The 21,574-nt window shown below is 43.4% G+C and overlaps 1 protein-coding gene across 4 annotated transcripts in view; it reads left to right on the top strand.

The window, feature by feature from the left end:
* The first annotated feature begins 5,017 nt into the window (after positions 1-5,017).
* The window catches only part of ECPAS (Ecm29 proteasome adaptor and scaffold), a 109,577-nt gene continuing 93,020 nt past the window's right edge, over positions 5,018-21,574 (top strand). The window contains exons 1-2 of one of the 4 annotated variants that reach the window (XM_060101285.1): positions 5,018-5,314; positions 14,658-14,761. In XM_060101285.1, coding sequence (XP_059957268.1) covers positions 14,740-14,761 — 22 coding nt within the window. In that variant the 5' untranslated portion in view covers positions 5,018-5,314; positions 14,658-14,739. Of the gene's footprint in view, positions 5,315-5,613; positions 5,966-14,657; positions 14,762-21,574 lie in introns of those variants that run through there. The other 3 variants (XM_060101287.1, XM_060101286.1, XM_060101284.1) reach the window with 3 other exon arrangements.

The following is a 21,574-nucleotide window of genomic DNA, read 5'->3' as shown; positions in this document are numbered from 1 at the left end:
GACCGAAAAGAGCAGAGAAGAAGATCATTAGGGTTGTGCCTCTGTTGGCAGATTGGATCCAGTCCCTAACTTTTTCAGCAACCAAAACAATTAGACTTATTTATATAAGTCTTATTTATATTAGACTTATTTATATAGAATTTTGGCTTGTCTGGGGCTCTTTGGGAATGGATAATTGAATCTTTTAGGATAGCTGGATTTTCTAGATAGCTTAGAATTAAACTTTTAAGCACCAGAAGTTGCTTACTTATTATAATCATTTTAGATGAAAAGCTTTGTAAAATATACTTCATACTTCCTTGATTTTTGTTGCTTGAAATTAGACATAATTTCACCATTTCTTTTTTTTTTTTTGGCCATGCCACGCAGCTTGTGGGATCTCAGTTCCCCAACCAGGGGATTGACCCCAGGCCCTTGGCAGTGAAAGCACGGAGTCCTAACCACTGGACCACCAGGGAGGTCCCTATTTCACCATTTCTTGATGTCAGGATTAGCACCATAAACATCACTTATTCAAGTGAAATGATTTCAGGACCTATGTGGTGGGTAGTGCTTTCAGTGCTTTATAAATAACCCCAACGTGCTTTGCTTTTTGAGTTCTTATAGCTTCTTTTCATAGTTTTCCTTCTTCTTCCCTTGATTTCAGTGTGTCCGTTAGTACTTTTGTCATCCATGTACCTGCCCACAAGAGTGCCCTCTAATATTCTGCTTCTAGTCTGCTTTGACTGACTATGGAAGCAAGATTGTTCACCTTATCAGAATCATGCAGATATTTAGTGTGAGTAGGACCTACAAGAGGGGACTTCTAAGGAGTAAAATACAAATTTTTAGTTCCTGGATTTTGTGATATATTATTTTGGTTTCTCATTGGCCTTTCTTGGCCCCCTCTTACCCTCCCCCAATTACTTCTTGTCTGTTTTTTGAAACTGAAAAATAGTTGATGTACAATATTATGTTAGTTTCAGGCGTACTACATAGTGATTTGACATTTGCATACATTATGAAATAAATGATCACCAAAATAGGTCTAGTAACCATCTGTCCCCATACAAAGTTATGATATTATTGACCATATTTCTTATGCTGTATATTTACATCCCTGTGCTTATTTATTTTATAACGAGGTTTGTACCCCTTAATCCCCTTCAGCCATTTTACCGTCCAGTCTCCTCCCCTCTGGCATCACCTGTTTGTACTATGTATCTATGAGTCTGTTTTCTTTTTTTAAAATTAATTAATTAACTAATTAATTAATTAATCTTTGGCTGGGTTGGGTCTTCGTTGCTGTGCGTGGGCTTTCTCTAGTTGTGGCCAGCAGGGGCTACTCTTTGTTGTGGTACGCGGGCTTCTCATTGCGGTGGCTTCTCTTGCTGCAGAGTATGGGCTCTAGGTGTGCGGGCTTCAGTAGTTGTGGCTCACAAGCTCTAGAGCGCAGGCTCAGTAGTTGTGGCACACGGGATTAGTTGCTCTGCGACATGTGGGATCTTCCCAGACCAGGGATCGAGCCCGTGTCCCCTGCACTGGCAGGCGGATTCCTAACCACTGCGCCACCAGGGAAGTCCTCATTTTGTTTTCTTTGTTTTGCTTTTTAGATTCCACATATAAGTGAGATGATATGGTATTTGTCTTTCTTTGTCTGACTTATTTCACTTAGCATAATGTCCTCTAGATCCATCCATGTTGTCCCAAATGGCAAGATTTCTTTCTTTTAATGGCTGAATAATATTCCTGTATACATGTATCCATTTCTTCTTTACCCATTCATCTATTGATGGACACTTAGGTTGCTTCCATATCTTGGCTATTGTAAATAATGCTGCTATGAACATTGGGGTGCATGTATCTTTTTGAATTAGTGTTGTTTTCTTCAGGTAAATACCCAGAAGTGAAGTTGCTGTATCATGTGGTAGTTCTATTTTCAATTTTTTTTTTCAAATTTTTCTTTTGGCCACACTGCACAGCTTGTTAGATTTTACTTCCCTGACTAGGGACTGAACCCAGGCCCTCATCAGTGAGAGCACGGAGTCCTAACCACTGGACTGCCAGGGAATTCCCCTATTTTCAATTTTTTGAGGAACCTCCATACTATTTTCCATAGTGTCTGCACCAATTACCATTCCTACCAGTGGTCCATGAGGGACTTTCTTGGGTTTTTTTGTTGTTGTTGTTGCTTTGGGTCTTCGTTGCAGTGCACAGGCTTCTCATTGTGGTGGCTTTTCTTGTTGGGGAGCATGGACTCTAAGTGCACGGGCTTCAGTAGTTGTGGCACGTGGGCTCAGCAGTTGTGGCTCGCAGGCTCTAGAGTGCAGGCTCAGTAGTTGTGGTGCACGGGCTTAGTTGCTCTGCAGCATGTGGGACCTTCCTGCACTAGGGCTTGAACCCGTGTCCCCTGCTGCATTGGCAGGCGGATTCTTAACCACCGTGCCACCAGAGAAGTGTCCTGTCTGTTTTTTAAAGTTGAAATAAATTCTAGATAGGAAGTATCTCAAGGCTACTATTCAAAACCATAGTGCCTAGTAAGATGATGATGTTATTTAGTGGGAAAAATAAACTATAAGTAGTTTGAAGGAAGAAGCAACTATAAAAAAGCTTAAACAGTAGTGATTAGAAGCAGCATTGTAAGCTGCTATAAACTACTGTATATAATGAGATGTTAAAGCCATCTTTTTTTTTGCCTAACAATTCCATGTCTACATATAGAAATATGTAACTTCATAAAGATATACTTATAAGAATGTTTTATAGTAGTATTGTTTGCAGTAGTAAAAAATTGTAAAAATTTAAATGCTCATCAATAGGGGAATGATTAAATTTTGTCATGTACTTATCATGAAAGGTTTTTTTTTGCAAGTCTTTGGAAAAGACTATCATGCAGTCATTTAAAAGAATGAGGTAATTCTGCACATACAGATCAGAATGGTTAAGAATGTAGACTCTGGGGACTTCCCTGTGACGCAGTGGTTAAGAATCCACCTGCCAATGCAGGGGACACGGGTTCGAGCCCTGGTCCGCAAAGATCCCACATGCCACGGAGTCACTAAGCAAATGCACCACAACTACAGAGCCTGCACTCTAGAGACCATGAGCCACGGCTACTGAAGCCCGCATGCCTTGAGCCCATGCTCCACAACAAGAGAAGCCACTGCAATGAGAAGCCCATGTACTGCAACGAAGAGTAGCCCCTGCTCACCACAACTGGAGAAAGCCCCCGTGCAGCACAAAGACCCAACACAGCCAAAAATAAATAAATAAATAAATAAAATTCATTTAAAAAAAAAAAAAGAATGTAGACTCTGGATCCACACTGTCTGGGTTCAAATTCCTGCTTCAGCACTTACTAGTTGGTGGCAATTTAGTTTTTTTCCTCAGTCATCCTGTATCATAAAAATCCCTACTTCATAAGATTGTTGTAAGGATTAAATGAATTCATCCAAGTAAAACACTTTAAATAGTGCCTGGCACAATTATTATTAGCTATTATTACTGATATAGAAGGATACTTGTGATATATAGTTTGGTGAAAAGGTAAAGTTACACAGTAATATGTATAGTAGGATTCCATTTTTGTCAAACAAAATCTGCGTATAAATACCTATATGTGATTTGCACACATGTGGGATTCTGGAATGTCTATATAGGAGGAATTTATGAGATGCTAACTGGCCTTGACTGGAAGTTAAAATTTCAAACGAACTTTTCTTTTTTTAACTTAGATTCTCTACTTTTGGCAGGGGTTGGGGGTTGGGGGGTGGGGGCGGCTTGGCTTTAGAAGGATCTATTGGAAGTTATGGGAAGTCAGTTTCCCCATATTAGTCCTTGGTACAGTCACTCTATACATTCATAGAAATGGTCAGGAGAAGTTGTATGCACCAAACTGTTAACAGGGATTATTTCTAGGGAGTACGATGAGGGGATGGTGAGCAGCAAGGTGGCGGACAACCTTTACTTTATACACTTCAGTATTGTTTGCAGATACTTCATTGCGCATCGATTTTGTGTCACCATCAAACAAAAAGAGCCAAAATGTTCTCAAAAAAAGGGACTGGTTAACTTAATATACTATGAAGTCATTAACAAAAAGAGTGGTGGTGGTGTAGAGCTTTTTGAGTTAACGTGGAAGAATGTCTATGGAGGAAAAACACTGATACAGAACTTTATCATGAGTCTGAACCCCCTCCCCACTTCGTTATTTTGGGGGCCGTATACACATGTGCACAGAAACAAGGCCTTGGAGGGTGCATGTTCAACTGTACCTGTTAACCATAGTTTTCTCAGGGGAGTGGGATGCTGGGAGGGGAAGCAAGGCCTTTCACTTTCATTTTAAAATTCTGAATCATTTGCAATTTTTACAAAGATCATGTATAATCTCTATAATAAAAGCAATAAAGGACATAAATGTCTTTAATGTTGTGTAAGTACCTTGTACGTGCCCGTTACATCTGGAATGACATATATTCATTTTTCAAGACATTAACTAGGGCTTTACAGATTTCTTTTAGGGATAAAACCAATTTCCCTTTAGTTAGGATCTTGATTTCTTCCTCTTATACCAAAAAAAAAAAAAGTGTATGACCTTGTACCTAATTTATGACAGTACTATCACTTAAAGTACAGCAATTATGCAACCCCCTAATTTGAATTCCATATTGCAAGTGTTTTTCACTAAGTGAACTCACGGACAAACTGAAGGCATAAAGTTAAAATCGTTATATTCAAAATAAATCACTCGGGTTACCAAAAAGAACGTAGGGATTAGAATTAAAATCTAAGAAAACAACTCCTATAAGCATATATACTTGAAATTGAACTTTAAAAATCTTGGCTTATTGAACTTTAGTGGGGCTTAGTGATCTTCCCTCACTCGGTAGTCCTAGTTGTAGTTTCGAAGAGCATCAGAAACCTACACTTTATCACTATCTTTAAGTAAAAAAAGGCGCCCTGGGCACCGGGGCTCGCCCGGGACTGAGTCAGCGGCGGGGCCGAGAAGTTCAGCGGGAGGCGCAGGGCGGAGCTTCCTCCCGCCGACTCCGAACCCGGCTCAACTTTTCCGAGTCCACGTCTCTTCCTTCGGACAGGCGTGTTTCACCAGGTCGGGACCAGCCAACGTGACAACCACAGACCTTTACAGAAAGAGCTCCCGTCCCGCCTCGAGGACCTCCCCCGGCCGGGGCAGCCCGGGCCAGCTCGACCAAGCCCCTCACGGACTGCGGCGCGCGGCTCCCCGAGGCCGAGCCCGCCTCTCGCCTCGCTTCTGGGCGCCCGCGTCGCGGCGCCGAGCGCAGCATCCCCGTCATGGAGACCGGCTCGGACTCAGGTCAGAGGCCTGCGCGTCCGTTCCGCGCCGGAGCCGCCGGAGGCTACGCGGGCAAGGAGGGGCGGCGAGGACCGGCTAGGCCGGGCCGCCGTTGGAGGCCGCCGCGTGCCGGGTCCGCGCAGGGAGCGCTCGCGGGCCGGCTCCCGCGCGCGGGGCGGGCGGCGGCAGGTGGGCAGGACGAGCCGCGAGCGAGCGAGCGAGCGAGCGAGGGCGGGCGGGCGCGCGAGGGGCCCGGCGGGGGGGCCGCTGGGAGGATGGCTCAGCTCTTTCTAAATATAAAACCGGCGTGAGTTGGGCGAGCGCGGCACTGAGCCGCAGAGCAGCCGCGCGGGCCGGGCGTACCGGGCCTCGGCCGACGGACAGCGGCGGCTCCGCAGAGGCGCCGGACTGCGGGAGCGCCCGAGTCGCGAGCTCGCGGGGGACGGCGAGAACTACGCGTGCAGCGAGGACGCAGGCGGCGGCGACGGCGGGCGGGCCTCGTGGGCGCAGCTCGGCCCGCGCCGAACTACCAGAGGCGGCTGCCGGCCTCTGCTGCACCGAGAGCGGCGAGCCCCCCGTGCCGCCCGTCCGTGCCCTCCCCCTCCGGCCCCTCCCTCCCTCCCCGGCGCAACATGGCTGCGGCCGCCGCCTCCGCCTCCCAGGACGAGCTGAGTAAGTGCCACGGCAAGCCTGCGGCCGCGAGCCGCAGCCGGCGCAGCGCCGGGCCGGGGGCGGCGGCCGGGGCCGGGCGGGAGGGCCGGGGAGCAGGGCCGGGCTGGCGGGCGGGCGGCGGCCGCGGCGTGCGGGGGGCTGGGGCGCTCGGGCCTGGCGGTTGGGCGGGCGGGCGGGGCGGCGGCCGCCGGCGGCGTTTGTAGGCCTCAGGTTTGCACCGTCACGTTGCGAAATTGAAACCGGAGCCCCGGGCGGAGCCATCTCGGTGTGCGATCCGCCCCGGCCCGGGGGTGGGGGGAGCCTAGCCCCCTGCCCGTAGGGGCTGGGCTGGCTGGGCGGCCGGAGCCCCAGGGGGGCGGGCTGTGTCTGCCGGCCCGTCTGACCCCTCCGTGGACCCCGGGCCCAACTGTTGGGCGAGTTCTAGAAGTGGAGCTTTCGGGGAGGAGGAGAAGGTGCCGTGTTGTGACACTAGAAATCAGCGGAAAGGTCAGGAACAGGCGGTGACCCTCAGGTGGAGCAGGAAGGACGGGCGAGCAGGCAGGGTCGCGGCGCTAGCCGCAGGGGAAACCTCGGGGTGACAGCGCTTTCAGAAAGGAGAGCCAGTGCACACTTGACCTTAAACGTTGCAGTTTTCCGGGGGACGGCGATCCACGCTCGGGGAGAGCGGTGGTCACCCTGAATCGCAGGCCACCTCGCAGGCCACCGGGTTCGCCTCGGTGCTTTATGGGAAGTGTAGTCCCCGGGCGCCGCAGGCCCACGCCGGGGTCATAAAAATTGAATTTTCTTAGGACATGCAAGACAATTTCTGATTGCCTTTGGGGTGGTTAGGTGAAAAGCTTTAGGTGTTTTCTCAACGCTGCCCTTCAGTTTATGAAGAACAAGAAAGGTGTTATTTAGGGATGAGGTGGGTTTTAAATGGAATGAAGCCTGGGTGAGGTGTCTCAAGCCTTGTGAAGTTTCTGTTGTTACAGCCCCCTCTGAATTTTCATATGAAAGTAGCTATACGCACAGTAATTTCTGTTTCTTTGGTGCTTGGCAGTTTAAAGATAGTTTTATATACATGATCTCACTTTTGTCCTCCTAACAGCCTAGTAAGGCAGGTAGGTAGTAATTATCCTTGTTTTAAAGAGGAGGCAGGCTTAGAGAGATAAGTTCCTTGCTGCTTTGACACAAAACTGGTGTAGCAGCAGTGGTGTTTGCACATTTTGAGGCTGAAATAAAGAATTGGTGTCACCCTGGGCAGGATGGGGAGTCTTGAGTAGACAAGGTCTCATGCGGTGGTTAGAGATAAACAGGGCCTGATAGCCACAGAGTTGATTGCTTGTGTGTCAGTTCCAAGCTGGAGCACCACCAGGCCTTTTGGGGAGATCAGCTCCCTGATCTTTTTTCTTCCATTTTTTGTTATTGCGGTAAAATACACATAACATAAAATTTACCATCAAAACCATTTCTAACTGTACAGGCCAGTGGTCTTAAGGACATTCATATTGTTGTGCAATCATCACCACCGTTTATCTCCACAACTCTTTTCATCTTGCAAAACAGAAACTCTATGCCCACTAAACCCTCCCTTTCCCCCGTCCTCCCAGCCCCTGGCAGCTACTGTACTACTTTCTGTCTCTGTGATTTTTTTAAAAAAAATAAATTTATTTATTTATTTTTTGGCTGTGTTGGGTCTTTGTTGCTGTGTGCGGGCTTTCTCTAGTTGTGGGGAGCGGGGCTACTCTTTGTTGCAGTGTGCGGGCTTCTCATTGTGGTGGCTTCTCTTGTAGCGGAGCACCGGCTCTTGACGCACAGGCTTCAGTAGTTGTGGCACACGGGCTCTACAGCGCAGGCTCAGTGGTTGTGGCTCATGGGCTCAGTAGCTCCAGAGCATGTGGGATTTTCCTGGACCAGGGATCGAACCCATGTCCCCTGCATTGGCAGGCGGATTCTTAACCACTGCGCCACCAGGGAACTCTCTGTCTCTATGATTTTGATATCTCTAGGTATCTCATGTAAGTGGACTCATACAGGATTTGTCTTTTTGTGGCTGGCTTATTTCACTTGGCATAATGTCCTCGGTTCATCCGTGTTGTACCATGTGACAGGATTTTCTTTTTTAAGGCTGAGTAGTATTCTGTTGTATACATATGTCATATTTTCTCATCCATCTGTTGAGGGACACTTGGGTTGCTTGTATGTTTTTAGCTATTGTGAATAATGCTGCTATGAATATGGATGTACACATCTCTCTTTGAGACTGTGCTTCCAGTTCTTTTGGATATATACCCTGAAGTGGGATTGTTGGATTATATGGTAATTCTATTTTTAATTTTTTGAGGAAGTGCCATACTGCTTTCCACAGTGCCTATACCATTTTATGTTCCCACCAGCAGTAAACAAGGGCTCCAGTTTTTCTAGGACCTCGCCAACACTTGTTATTTTCTATATTTTTGATAGTAGCTATCCCAGTGGGTGTGAGGTGGTCTGACGTTTTAAGTTGTTCTACAGCAAGATATCTTGAGTTCATGTAGCACTAAACACATTAAAATATAAATTACTAGTTGGAATGGGGAACAAAACTAGAGGAAGAATTGGATATCATTCTTAAGTGTCTGATGTATTTGTATTTATGCATTGTGCTCCTGTACATCAGGTACCTGTTAAAACGTTTTTAGTTCTTCTGGTTGAGGAATTTATTGGCTTTAGCAGCTACTGGAAAAGTTAGGAAGAAATAATTCCAGTGCTTGCTTTTTCATTGTTTTGTTTGGTCAAGTCACCAGTCTTTGGCCACAGATGTCTGTTGACTTGGTTTCTGCATTTCTTCAGGCGAGATGAAATACTTGGCAGTTGGTACCTTGGAATAATTTAACTTGAAATCACACTCATACATACCGAACATGTATATAAGGAACTTCAAATAAGCCATTTTCAGTTTCAGAAAGGTTATAGTAAAAGGAGAGATGGCTGGTAAAAAGGTGCTTTTTAGAATTCTGCTATAAAAGAAAGGAGCTAAGTATCTGAATATTAGCTGGCTATTATTTCTGACTGGTAGATGATAAAGCAAACTACTAGATGCCAGCATTGTTTTTCCCCCTAATATTTTATCATAAAACTCTTCAAAAATACAGAAAAATTGAAAGTGAGCATTCATATACCCACTACCTAGATTCTACATGTGATATTTTACTACTAACTTTATCACATATCTGTCCATTTTCAAGCCACATTTAAAAATGTTATTTTAGTTATTTTATTATTTGAAAAAGATTGTGATAAGTTACACATACATAACATAAAATTTATCATTGTAACCATTTTTAAGTGTACAGTTCAGTGGCATTAAGTACTCAATCCATCTTATTTTGATGCATTTCAGAGTGAATTGGAGACATCAGTACCCTTCCCCCTAAATATTTCAGCACTAGCATTGTTTTTTTTTTTGCACTAGTATTGTTTTAAGTGCTTTGTATATTATATTCTTTTTTAAAAAGATTTTTTAATATTTATTTTATTTATTATTTATTTTTGGCTGTGTTGGGTGTTTGTTGCTGCGTGCGGGCTTTCTGTAGTTGTGGTGAGCGGGGGCTACTCTTTGTTGCGGTACGCGGGCTTCTCACTGTGGTGGCTTCTCTTGTTGCAGAGCACGGGCTCTAGGCGCGTGGGCTTCAGTAGTTGTGGCATGCAGGCTCAGTAGTTGTGGCTTGCGGGCTCAGTAGTTGTGGCTTGCAGGCTGTAGAGTGCAGGCTCAGTAGTTGTGGTGCACAGGCTTAGTTGCTCTGCAGCATGTGGGATCTTCCCGGACCAGGGCTCAAACCCGTGTCCCCTGCATTGGCAGGTGGATTCTTAACCACTGCGCCACCAGGGAAGCTCCTATATTCTTTTATTCATTAAAATAATCCTAAGAGGTAGGTAAAGTTCTTATTGCTGTTTTGTGGAGTGGAAAACAGACATTTTAGGTTCCCAAGGTCCCTCAGCTAGTAAGTGGTGGAGTTGGAACTGGATTCCAGGTGGCTCACAGGCACTCATAACCAGCCTTTAGGCTGAGTTACCTCCGTGTTCTATAGAGTGTTCATGCTGATGAAGAGATAAAATCAGATGCACTGCTAAATTCTTAGCTACTTGTTACTTTAATCCAATTATTTGACTGCTGTTGAACACTGCTATGGTGTACAAAAGAAACATGAAAAGTCTACTGATGGAATTATAATACTACTGAGAAGAAAGAGGAAGAATACTTGTAAACAGATATGTAAGGACCAAAGTGTATGATTTGTTATAGTTAGTAATGCTAGAGTAATATTATCATTTTTGGTTCCCAGGTCTGTGATTTTGAGATGTATAACTCGTGACACTGCCTTTCTATAGATTTTAAATCAATGCGTTTTACCTTTGCATTTGAAGTGATATACATGTCATAAATTTAAATGAAATCTGTAGCTGCTTTCAGTTGTATCTGATACTACACTCTGTAGGAGCTCCTGAGAAGCAGAATTGACAGGTTTGTCTTTTACTTATCTCTTTTCTTTTCTTTCTTTTTCTTCTTTTCTTTTTCTTTTTTTTTTTTCGAGTAGTATCATGTATGAAAGTTGTCAAAAGGTAAGCAGGATAATCTTGGGTTGGGGTTTGTTATCCTTTCAAAAATATCCTGTAATTGTCACTTTGAGTCAGGTGATTGTAATAGAATAATGGTAAAGCTAATGTTTTTTGAGAGCCTACCATTGTGTTCTAATCACTTTGTATGAATTAATTGATTGAATCCTTACAACAACCCTGTGACTTTGGTACTATTGTTATCTGGTGTTGCTTCCCTCATACTACAGAGTTAGGGCTTGAACTCAGATTTTTTGATTCCAAAGTTTATGTTAATTCTGTGCTGCTACTGTACTAGTGTCTCTGAAAGGGAAAGTATAGTTTATAAGAAGGTCAACATGGCTTTTTTCCCAATGTCTTGCTAACCTCCAGAAGAAACCTGCTGTAGTGTATAAAATATGGCAATATTCTGGTTCATTGAAGAGGACATATTAGATTTGGGGGTAAGATGCCAAAATAGAGAACAATTAGTTCTGACTGTTAAAGGCATTTCTGAAATCTAGTTTGTAAATTACTTAAGGTCATAGTCTGTAGTTTTCTTTCTTTATATTTAGGATAATATAACTGTTTGGAATGGAATGAAATTCAATGCAAGGCATGTGGGCTAGTTTTTCTTCTAATATTATCCTCTGCCAGTTCATGGAAAAGTTGACATTGTAGTTATATTTCAGCAATGGGTAGGGAGATTTCTGACAGAGGGAAGGAAGCATTTGAGGCTTTTCACCTGGTCAGCTGTTCATTGGTTTCATGTTCTGGGCTTTGTAATTCTAAGGCATCCTTAGAATCTGATCTTCATTGGGATAAAGACAGCTCATGAAGGAGCAACAGCCTATAATCTTAAAGCACATTGATGCTATTCAATTTGACCATTCGACACAGCCACTTCAGTTGCAAAAGTTGGCCAGATAATCAACATGTCAGGTGTCTTCTGAGAGAGTCTCTGCCAGTGCCAGACATCCTAGTGGCTCTTTTAGAGGATGAGATGGGGAAGCTGTGTGTGTAGCTGTGTAGGTGAACGTGATTCTGTGAGCATACTGAAACAGCCCCAGAGAGATGTCTGCTTTAGTGACAGCCATATATGCAGCTGAGCTGAGCTATGTAGAAAGGCTGCATCAAGCCTGTATTATTTTAATTTTGGGTACTTAGCCAGATCGGAAGGTTAAAATGGAAAATAGTGATGATATTTCTGTTTTTTATAATTTCTAGTTTTCCACTTCTACCCCATCTTGTTTTGAATTATGCTTTCAGTAAATTGTAATATTTAATAAAGGCCAGTGTTGGTGAGAATAGTTGGCACTGGGGCGTTCGACCTTGTTCGGAAGATAGATGTTAAAACTGTAGGCACTGCCAGTGTGCTCAAATGGTCTGATCTAAGTTGGTGGTCTCTGTTTTCAAGCCTGGCCGGTCTCTGCCTTGATGCTTGCCATCTTATATGACTTGTTTTCCCCACACATTTTCCAATTCAATAAGCAGTCTTTAAAAATGGAGTTACTGGGCTTCCCTGGTGGCGCAGTGGTTGAGAGTCTGCCTGCCGATGCAGGGGACACGGGTTCGTGCCCCGGTCCGGGAAGATCCCACATGCCGCGGAGCGGCTGGGCCCGTGAGCCATGGCCGCTGAGCCTGCGTGTCCAGAGCCTTGCTCCACAACGGGAGGGGCCCCAACAGTGAGAGGCCCGCATGCCGCAGAGAAAGGAAAAAAAAAAAATGGAGTTACTAACTTATGGTCCTGGCCTCACACGGCTTATAATTCAGTGTAGAGGCAGATTTATATATAACTGTAAATAGCTAATAGGAAGTATGATATGAAAAATGCCTAACACAGTTCTTTAGAAATGTCAAGGAGTGAGGATAGTATTCCAGGCTAAGGGAACAATAGCTTGAGCTCAGTCATAGAATTTGAAAACTATTGTGCATTTTCAGGGAAAGTTGGAATGAGTCTGATATGCTAGAATGGGGGTACCATGGCTGCATGAAGTCCTAGGAAACGAGTTAAAATTTGGAGTCTGAGACTTGGCCTTTTGTGCCTTTTACAATTTGGGATCTTGAGCAGATTATTTTACTTCACTAAGTTTAAGTTTCTCATAAAATTGGGATAATTAGAAATACTCATAGTGTTGTTAGGCTTAATGTACATGTTAATGCACTGTGTAAACAATTAAATTCTGTATAGATTATTATTTTTAGTGGAGGGGGTAGTAGGAGAAAAAGCTAAGGATAAGGTTGGGACCAGCTTGTCTAGGAATGCCAGCACAACTAATGTTTATTTATTTTTTGGCTGTGTTGGGTCTTTGTTGCTGTGCGCAGTCTTTCTCTAGTTGTGGTGAGTGGGGGCTACTCTTTGTTGCAGTGCATGGGCTTCTCATTGCGGTGGCTTCTCTTGTTGCAGAGCATGGGCTCTAGGCGTGTGGGCTTCAGTAGTTGTGGCACACTGGCTCAGTAGTTGTGGCTCGTGGGCTCTAGAGCGCAGGCTCAGTAGTTGTGGTGCACCAGCTTAGTTGTTCCGCAGCATGTGGGATCTTCCTGGGCCAGGGCTTGAACCTGTGTCCCCTGCATTGGCAGGTGGATTCTTAACAACTGTGCCACCAGGGAAGCCCAACACAACTAGTTTGAACTTTGTTCTATAGACAGTAGAGGACCATCAGAGGCTTTCAAGCAGGGGTGTAACCTGAGTAGACCCTTTTATAAGGATAACAGGTGGCAGTGGTATAACATTGATTGCAGGGGTCCAGAGACCAAGAGCAGCAAGACTAAAAGGAAGATATTACAGTAGCCAAGTTAGAAGAAACTTAGGCTCTGAACTGGGATAGTGGAAGTGGATTTGACAGGTAATATAATCTAGAATCCCTAAAATATGTAGAAACTATTGGCTGAGTAGTGGAGATTTATTCAACAGAAGGAGTTAGAGAGGATTCCCAGAATCTACCTGGAGATTAAGGGGGTCGAGAGTACAGCCTCTAGACAGATTTGGGGAGGTAAGAGTGGAGAGAAGAGAAAGCAGGTTTGTGTTCAAGAAATAAATCATTTGTTGAATGAATGGGTTGAATTATTGAGGCACCCATGTCGAGTGGTTTAGGGAGACTGTTTTGAATAGTGACTAAAACCTCTGGTGTTGAAGTCAGAACTGATTTTGAATCTTGACTCTGCCACTTTTTAGTTTTAATGTCAAGGGATCTAACTTTTAATCCTTGGATTTCTCATCTGTAAAATGGGATAACAAAACTATTTTATGGGGTTGTAAGAATGGGAAGAGATAATGCATGTTAAGAACTTGGTATAGTGTTGGGCACATGGATTACAGGTGTGTGGGAGCTTTGGTTCTGAAACGTGGGAGAATGTGGGGTGATGGTGGACGGATTGTCCAGAGGACAGCTGTCTGGGGGCTATGAATATATAGGGATGAGAAGAAGACAGAAAAGAACCAGGGAAGGGGATCAGAAGTGCCTAGAGAGGGCAAAGGTTTCCCAGGGTTATGACTATCAAATGTTTGCATTCTCAGTTGTTATAATGTGTTAATCAAGTGTGCCCATCCACTGATACTCTTCTTATAAGATTATTGTGTAAATCAGACACTTTGTTCTAATTTTAATGTAAGGTTTTGCATGTTTATGATATATATGTACACACCCACAATGTATGTTGTATTGGAGTTTTTTAGCCTTCAGTGAATAACTAGCAGTATGTATGTATTTTAAGTATTAACATATTTGTTCTACACACTCAATTTTTTTAAATTGAGTATTGTTGATTTACAATGTTGTGTTAGTTTCTGGTGTACATCAAAGTGATTCAATTATACACACACATATATATACACATATATTCTTTTTCATATTATTTTCCATTATGGTTTATTACAGGATACTGAATATAGTCCCTGTGCTGTACAGTAGGACCTTGTTTCTACACACCAGATTTTATTTATGGACTTATTCCTTACTATTTCTCCAATTTGGTAATCACTATGATTTCCCCCCCTCATTCTGAATTTGCAAAGCAGGGCATCAAATTAGGAGCTCTTAGCATGGAAATGAAAAGTGTTTATTTTGTTTTTTTAAATGGTAGCTATAAGTATAAATCTTTTAATTGTTTTTTTTTCCCCTGGTGTTCCAAATAATAGATTCTTTATACAATTGCATATGTACGAGTGGATGAACACACCATTGGTGATCCAGAGGATTTTTGTCAAGACTGGATAAACCATGTATCACATTGATTGTAGAGGTTAGTAGATTTAGTTCCTTAGGATGTGTGCATTTTTTGTAGTAGCATTTAAAAATGCGTAGGTTATCAAGTAGCAATTTCCCCCCAAGATCTTCATGGGTTTTTCTCCATTTTTAGCTATCCTGAGAGAATCAGTGAAGTTCATTTTAGTTTATATATGCTTGAAGCTTCTATTCTCTGTCATCACATAAACATTAATTTAAAAAATTAGCAAGCAAAAGATAAAACTTGGAAGATGTCCTTTAGCAGTGTGTGCAAGGAAAAGCCTGTGGGTGTTAGTTTACAAGTAGTATTGTCTGCCACGACCACGAAGTATGATTTTATGTGCTCCAGGAATGTCATCATGGATTTAATTGTTTTATTTGTGAAAAGAGGTAAGGAGAAAGGCATCATCATGGTATTTGGATATTCCTGATTCTGCCATTTTGACATGCAGTGTGATGGAAAAGCCACTTAATTCTACTTTGTTCTGAGGCTGAACAAGAGTATGGTGTCATTTTCACTCTTGGATGATATTGGATGGTCCTTTGATTGAAATTCTGTAAATTCAGATTGTAATTCTCTGATATCATGAGCTCAATATCCAGGGAGTACCTGAGATTTTGTAGCTTCAATCCAAAGGTGCATTTTGTTGCCGTCTTTCAATGTAACTACTGGATTCCCCTTCCCTCAGTGCATTCTCTTATTTTTTGGTGTGTATGTTGCTGCCAGTGGTGTATGATGCCTTAATTCATTAGGTGAAATTTTGAGTGATGGAATGAATGGAATATTTTATAAACCAAAGTTCAACTTTAGAATAAACTTTGGCTTATTTTTACTATTTCACATATCTTCATTCCATTATAGAGAAATGGAAAATTGGAAGGTTGGAGAAAGTGTTTAGAAGAGAAATGACATTATTTACACCTAGATTCTTTTTTAGAGCTTTTGGACCTGTATAGATGTGTTAATTGCAATATAGCGAAGGCAAGCAGGTCAAACCACAATGCTGGGGTTTAAATAGTGACTTAAATAAAAAACATTCTAGAGTTTACACATCCAGATGGGTATTGTTCTAGGTAATTAGCCGCTTTGGGTGGATCTTAACTATCATACATTTGACTTGTATGCAGTCTGAACTCTTGCATAGAATGTATCATCTCCTTTAAGCTGACTTTCATAAGCTGAACTAATCTTTCTGCTCATCAGTCTACTAACACTGATTTCTAATTGGGCGTCTGCCAGCTGCTGTATCTGGGGGAAAGGGCCTCCTTGGGAGTTGGAAGTGTTTGTGGACCTCGGTGCATCTGGAGTCTGGCACTTGTTCATTAAATCTAGGGTACAGATGAGCGCTGCTGTTTCCTCACTTGACCCAGCCCTGCCAGGCTAACTCTGTGATGTCTTCTGTCCCTCCTCCTTTGTGTGTGGTGTTGTGGGGGGTTGGGGAGTGATGGGCAGGGGCTGTGTCTGAACAGGGAGGCATCGCCTTACTTTGGGCTATACTGGGTTGGTAGGGGGCTTAAAGTAGCCTGACATCATATGCAAATGGCTAGGACTTCTGAAGTGGCAGAAGAAAGGCTTCTTTCCCCTTCCCTGGAAACAGTCTAGTCACTAGTGCATCCTGATGCGGGAGTTTCCACATTGGGGTATCTGCTTGGGCCCTGGGGGTAAGACTGGTGGGCTAGGGAACAGGAAGATGGCTTGTCTGATTGCCTTAGTTCTGGGGGAAAGGAGTATCAGCAGGGACTTTGTCAGCAGGAACCTCCTGCTCAGGACCTCATTGCCTGCAAAGGTTCTTATCTACTGACCCCTTGGTTCTTGGGCTGCCCTGGGTGGAGGGGGGCAACTCCCACAGGAACCATGATGGATTATCTCTTTCTGGGAATGAATCCTCCCCCAGCCCCTGACTTACTGTATTTGTGTTTACTGCTGGACTTTTCAACATTCAACATTTTCCTTTTAATACATTGGTGTTTAATGAGTTCTTTTTTAAAAAAGTAGGGAATGGGGGCAAGCCTGTATTTAAAAACACAGAAGTAGACATCACAGTTCTAAGCATTAATTCCTAAAGAAGTATCCTACTGGCCTCATTTAGATTTTGCCAAGTATTAGAGTGGCATTTAGTGAATTGAAGTGGTATATAGGAACCAATAGATGATGTGGACTTTAACTACCAGTTAGTATTTGGTTAGATTTTAAAAAAATTAATCAATTTATTTTTGGCTGCGTTGGGTCTTCGTTGCTGCATGCGAGCTTTCTCTAGTTGGGGAGAGCAGGGGCTACTCTTCATTGTAGTACGTGGGCTTCTCATTGCGGTGGCTTCTCTTGTTGCGGACCACGGGCTCTAGGCGCGCCTGCTTCAGTAGTTGTGGTGTGCAGGCTCAGTAGTTGTGGCTCGTGGGCCCTAGAGCGCAGGCTCAGTAGTTGTGGCGCAAGGGCTTAGTTGCTCCGTGGCATGTGGGATCTTCCCGGACCAGGGAGCGAATGCATGTCCCCTGCATTGGCAGGCGGATTCTTAACCACTGCGCCACCAGGGAAGTCCTAGATTTTTAATTCTGGTAGATTGATCTACCAGAAGAGATTGAGTATTACATACAAAATTTAGATGCCAGCTAGGGCTTCCTTATTCTTCGTAGTTTTAGCCTCAGACTCCTAATTGCAGATTGTCAAAGTCCAGAGGTACTCACCCACCTACCCAGGCAATCTATCACATCCAATTTTTGTGAATTTCCTAGTTTAGTTTAACTTATGCTTTTCTTAGCTTCTGGGCTCCCATTTCTGAAAATGGTGTTTTGGTTCCACCCATGTCAGTTTGGACGTGAAACCCGCTTGTTTCACTGGTACACACACACACACGCACACGCACACGCACACACACACACACACACACACACACACACACACGGAGTCCTCTTTTCCCAAGCATTTCAATAATTCACTCAGCGCTTCAAGAGCTCTTAGCTCTTAGATGTGGTGAGTCATGAGGAAAGGGCTTGACTTTCTGCCCTTTCCTGCTCTGTCCTCCCCTTCCATCTTTTTTTTTCTCCTGTCCTTCTCTTTGCAGTAACTACTGCACCACTCCTGATTTGGAGCAGAATAGTTGTCACACAGTCAGACCTTCCGGAATTTATCTCCTTCTCTTCTTTTTTTTTTTTTTTTAAAAAACCTTAAGCACTTATCATGATATTAAAAACATAGGGCTTCCCTGGTGGTGCAGTGGTTAAGAATCTGCCTGCCAATGCAGGGGACCCGGGTTTGAGCCCTGGTCCGGGAAGATCCCACATGCCGCGGAGCAACTAAGCCCCTGTGCCACAACTACTGAGCCTGCGCTCTAGAGCCCGTGAGCCACAACTACGGAAGCCTGTGTGCCTAGAGCCCGTGCTGTGCAACAGGAGAAGCCACCGCGATGAGAAGCCTGTGCACCGCAACGAAGAGTAGCCCCCGCTCACCACAACTAGAGAAAGCCCACGCACAGCAACAAAGACCCAACGCAGCCAAAAATAAAAATAAATTGAAAAAATAAAAAATAAAAACATATAGTCCCTTTTCCAAGAGATTCTGATGTCAGGTGTTATGAATTGCCGCTAATCCCCTCCTTTCCTTTGCCACAGATATTAGATGTATAAACTTCTAAATGGCTTTTCCAAACATGAGGAATTAATATTTCATACACTCAACAGATATTTGAGCAACTTCTTTCTACAAGGCACTGAGTTAAATGCTGGGATACCAAGAGACTACGTCACAGTTTCTCAACCTGAGGAGCTCTAGAGATGGATGGAGCAAATGAGTAGGCACTCAGGTGGAGTCACACCTCAAAGAGCTGTTATGGTCTAGGGAAGGGATGATAGGGCAGTTACATAATGTACGGCAAAAGATAACAAGTGCCAGGAGAGATGTAGAAAAGGTCTGTGGGAGTTTGTAGGGCCAGGATGGGATGTGTAAGTGTGGAGCATGTAGTATTTGAGCTGGATCTTGAATGGAGAGGATTTGGATATGTGGAGATGGAGAAATGGTCAGGAGAGGTTGGTAGAGTATTCCTGGATGAGGGACTTGGTTGATCAAAAGAATTGTACAAGAAGAACATATGGTGCACTTACGAAGCTCTTGCAGTTTGGACAGCTGTTGGGGAGCAGTGTGATGCATGGTCAAGAAGGTTCTTTGTGGCTAGATTGGTCTACTCTTAGGAAGGACTTCCTCTCTCATCTGATATTCACCTCCGGCATATGCTACATGTGCTAGCTGCTTATTTTTTAATGTGCTTTTATGGAAGTAGATTTTTTTTTTCTCCCTTGGTAAAAACCTTCCATTTGCATTTGGACACAGTGTTAAGGTGGTATAAGCAAAAATGGGGCACTTACTGTAAGGAATCATGGAGTCTTACGGAAATAAGAGGGACCCTCAGGAGGGGTTTGGAACTAAGGACTAGATGTCCTCCAGTTCTTCCACCTTCTCTCTGCACCCCCTGCCATTCTTTCTTCAGACCAGCTTCTTCTGATTTTGTGCTCCATGGCGTAGGCTGAAGATGCCCATGTCATATCTCCTGGCTTACTCTTAGAGGTCCAGGCACTCAAGGGAGGCTTGACTCTTTGGTCCCAATTCTGAGCTCCTGAGGAAAGGATAAATGAGTCAGGGACCATTCCTGTCACATTGACTGTGGTCAGGGTACAGTCATGTTGTGCATAGTTATCTAGTAAGGCTTAGTGTCATCCCCGCCTACTTTCTCTGCCTCAGCTGTGCTGTAATTTAGCATACTAGAAGGAGCATTGGGTTTTCAGTTGACCGCCTGGAGCTTGAATCCTAGCCCTGCCACTCATTTCCAACTTTTGTAATCTTGGTCAACATTCTCAGTGAATTCTAGGCTCTGTTTCCTCATCTGTAAGTTGAAGCTAATATTACCTACTTCAATAAATAGTACTTTAGAGGGAGGTACTGTGTTCTTTTGTGCACTTGGAGGATAAAGACCTCTCTTGGTTCAACTTGTGATTCTTTGTGTCATTAGCTTGGTGACCTTTGGCAAGTCAGTCAGATCCTGAGCCCCAGTTTTTCATCTACAAATGCAGATAATCACTGCCCACCTCACAGTGTTTTTCTGAGGCTCAGAAGGCCATGTGAAACTGCTCTGTGACTATAATGTATTTACATATGTGTGAAGCAGAAGAAGTTAAATACTATTAGGGAGACTGTTTTCCTTGTGAAATTATTCTGTTATAGTCTAGTGTATTTTGGTACTAACTTGACAGATCTTTCTCAAAATATCCTGTAACATTAGATTATTAATTGATTTATGATGCAATGGGCAGTGGTCCAAGTATTTTCAGCTTTCCCTTTCAAACTCAGCTTCCACTTAAGGCTTCTAACCTGATTTATAATTTAAAATTTACTTTCACATTCAGAAAAAAATGATGTTCTTTGTAGAAAATTTAAACAAATGTAAAGAAATCTGAAACCTGTCACACTGAAATAACCATTTTCTCTTTTTAATTCACACAAGTAATTCACGCTCATGAAGTAAGGTAGTAATGACATAGAATTAAACCAGTAAGCCAAAAAAGAATCCTCTGAAATTCCACCACATAAGGATAATCACTACCTTAAATATAGCCCTTTCCCTAGTCTTTTTGAGAGTAATGTTTTTCTTGCATACTTTCTAAGGAATGTTTTGATGTTCAAGTTGTCATGAAGAGGTGATTCATCTAAGGAAAGTGATTTATTGCTTTTTCTTTCCTTCTTTCTTTTTTATTTTTTAAAATATTTTTTCCACAAGTGATGATATGAGTGAAAAGCCAGTATTTGCCTTTTATAATCCTGTGAAAAAAATAGCCTTTCTTCCTTGACTCTGAAGCCAAAGTTGTATTTTTTGGAGAGGTATGAAGAATGAGTGATTTATGTGGACAGTTTTATTTCTCAGGAATAATTACATGTTTTCAGAATTATCAGTGGCCAATGGTAGATAACACTGAAGTGAGGTCCTTAAACCTTTACTGGTTATTTCTTCCTGTGGGGTAGAAGGAAGGAAGGTCCCATCTTTCCCTTTAGATAGAGAAATTAAAGACAAGCGAATAATATGAATTAGAGAATTATTTAATGGAAAGTAAATGTATATATTCTTTTTTTAAAATCTTTTTTTCTTTAATATTTATTTACTTATTTATTTTTGGCTGCATTGGGTCTTCGTTGCTGCGCATGGGCTTTCTCTGGTTGCAGCGAGCGGGGGCTACTCTTGGTTGGGGGGCGTGGGCTTCTCATTGCGTTGGCTTCTCTTGTTGCAGAGCACGGGCCCTAAGCACACAGGATTCAGTAGTTGTAGCATGCGGGCTCAGTAGTTGTGGCTTGCGGGCTCTAGAATGCAGGCTCAGTAGTTGTGGTGCACGGTTAGTTGCTCCGTGGTGTGTGGGATCTTCCTGGACGAGGGCTCGAACCCATGTCCCCTGCATTGGCAGGCGGATTCTTAACCACTGCACCAAAAGGGAAGTCCCAATATATTTATTCTTAGTAGATTTTTTTTCCCCCACACGAATGTAATAGCTGACATAAGCTAAACTGGGATTTGTTTTACTGTTTGTTTGTTCATTTGGGGATTTAAGAATCTGTGTTTCTGATATGTTTCCTTTGAGACTGAATGTTTTTTTAAAGACTTTTTTTTTTTTTTTTTTTTTTTTTTTTTTTTTGCGGTACACGGGCCTCTCACTGTCGTGGTCTCTTCCGTTGTGGAGCAGTGGCTCCGGACGCGCAGGCTCAGCAGCCATGGCTCATGGGCCCAGCCGCTCCGTGGCATGTGGGATCTTCCCGGACCGGGGCACAAACCCGTGTCCCCTGCATCGGCAGGCGGAC

This window comes from Mesoplodon densirostris, chromosome 6 (genome assembly GCF_025265405.1).
Source record: "Mesoplodon densirostris isolate mMesDen1 chromosome 6, mMesDen1 primary haplotype, whole genome shotgun sequence".
Taxonomy (NCBI): Eukaryota; Metazoa; Chordata; class Mammalia; order Artiodactyla; family Ziphiidae; genus Mesoplodon; species Mesoplodon densirostris.
Note: the sequence above shows the minus strand (reverse complement) of the source record. Positions and strands in the feature narration are given on the sequence as shown.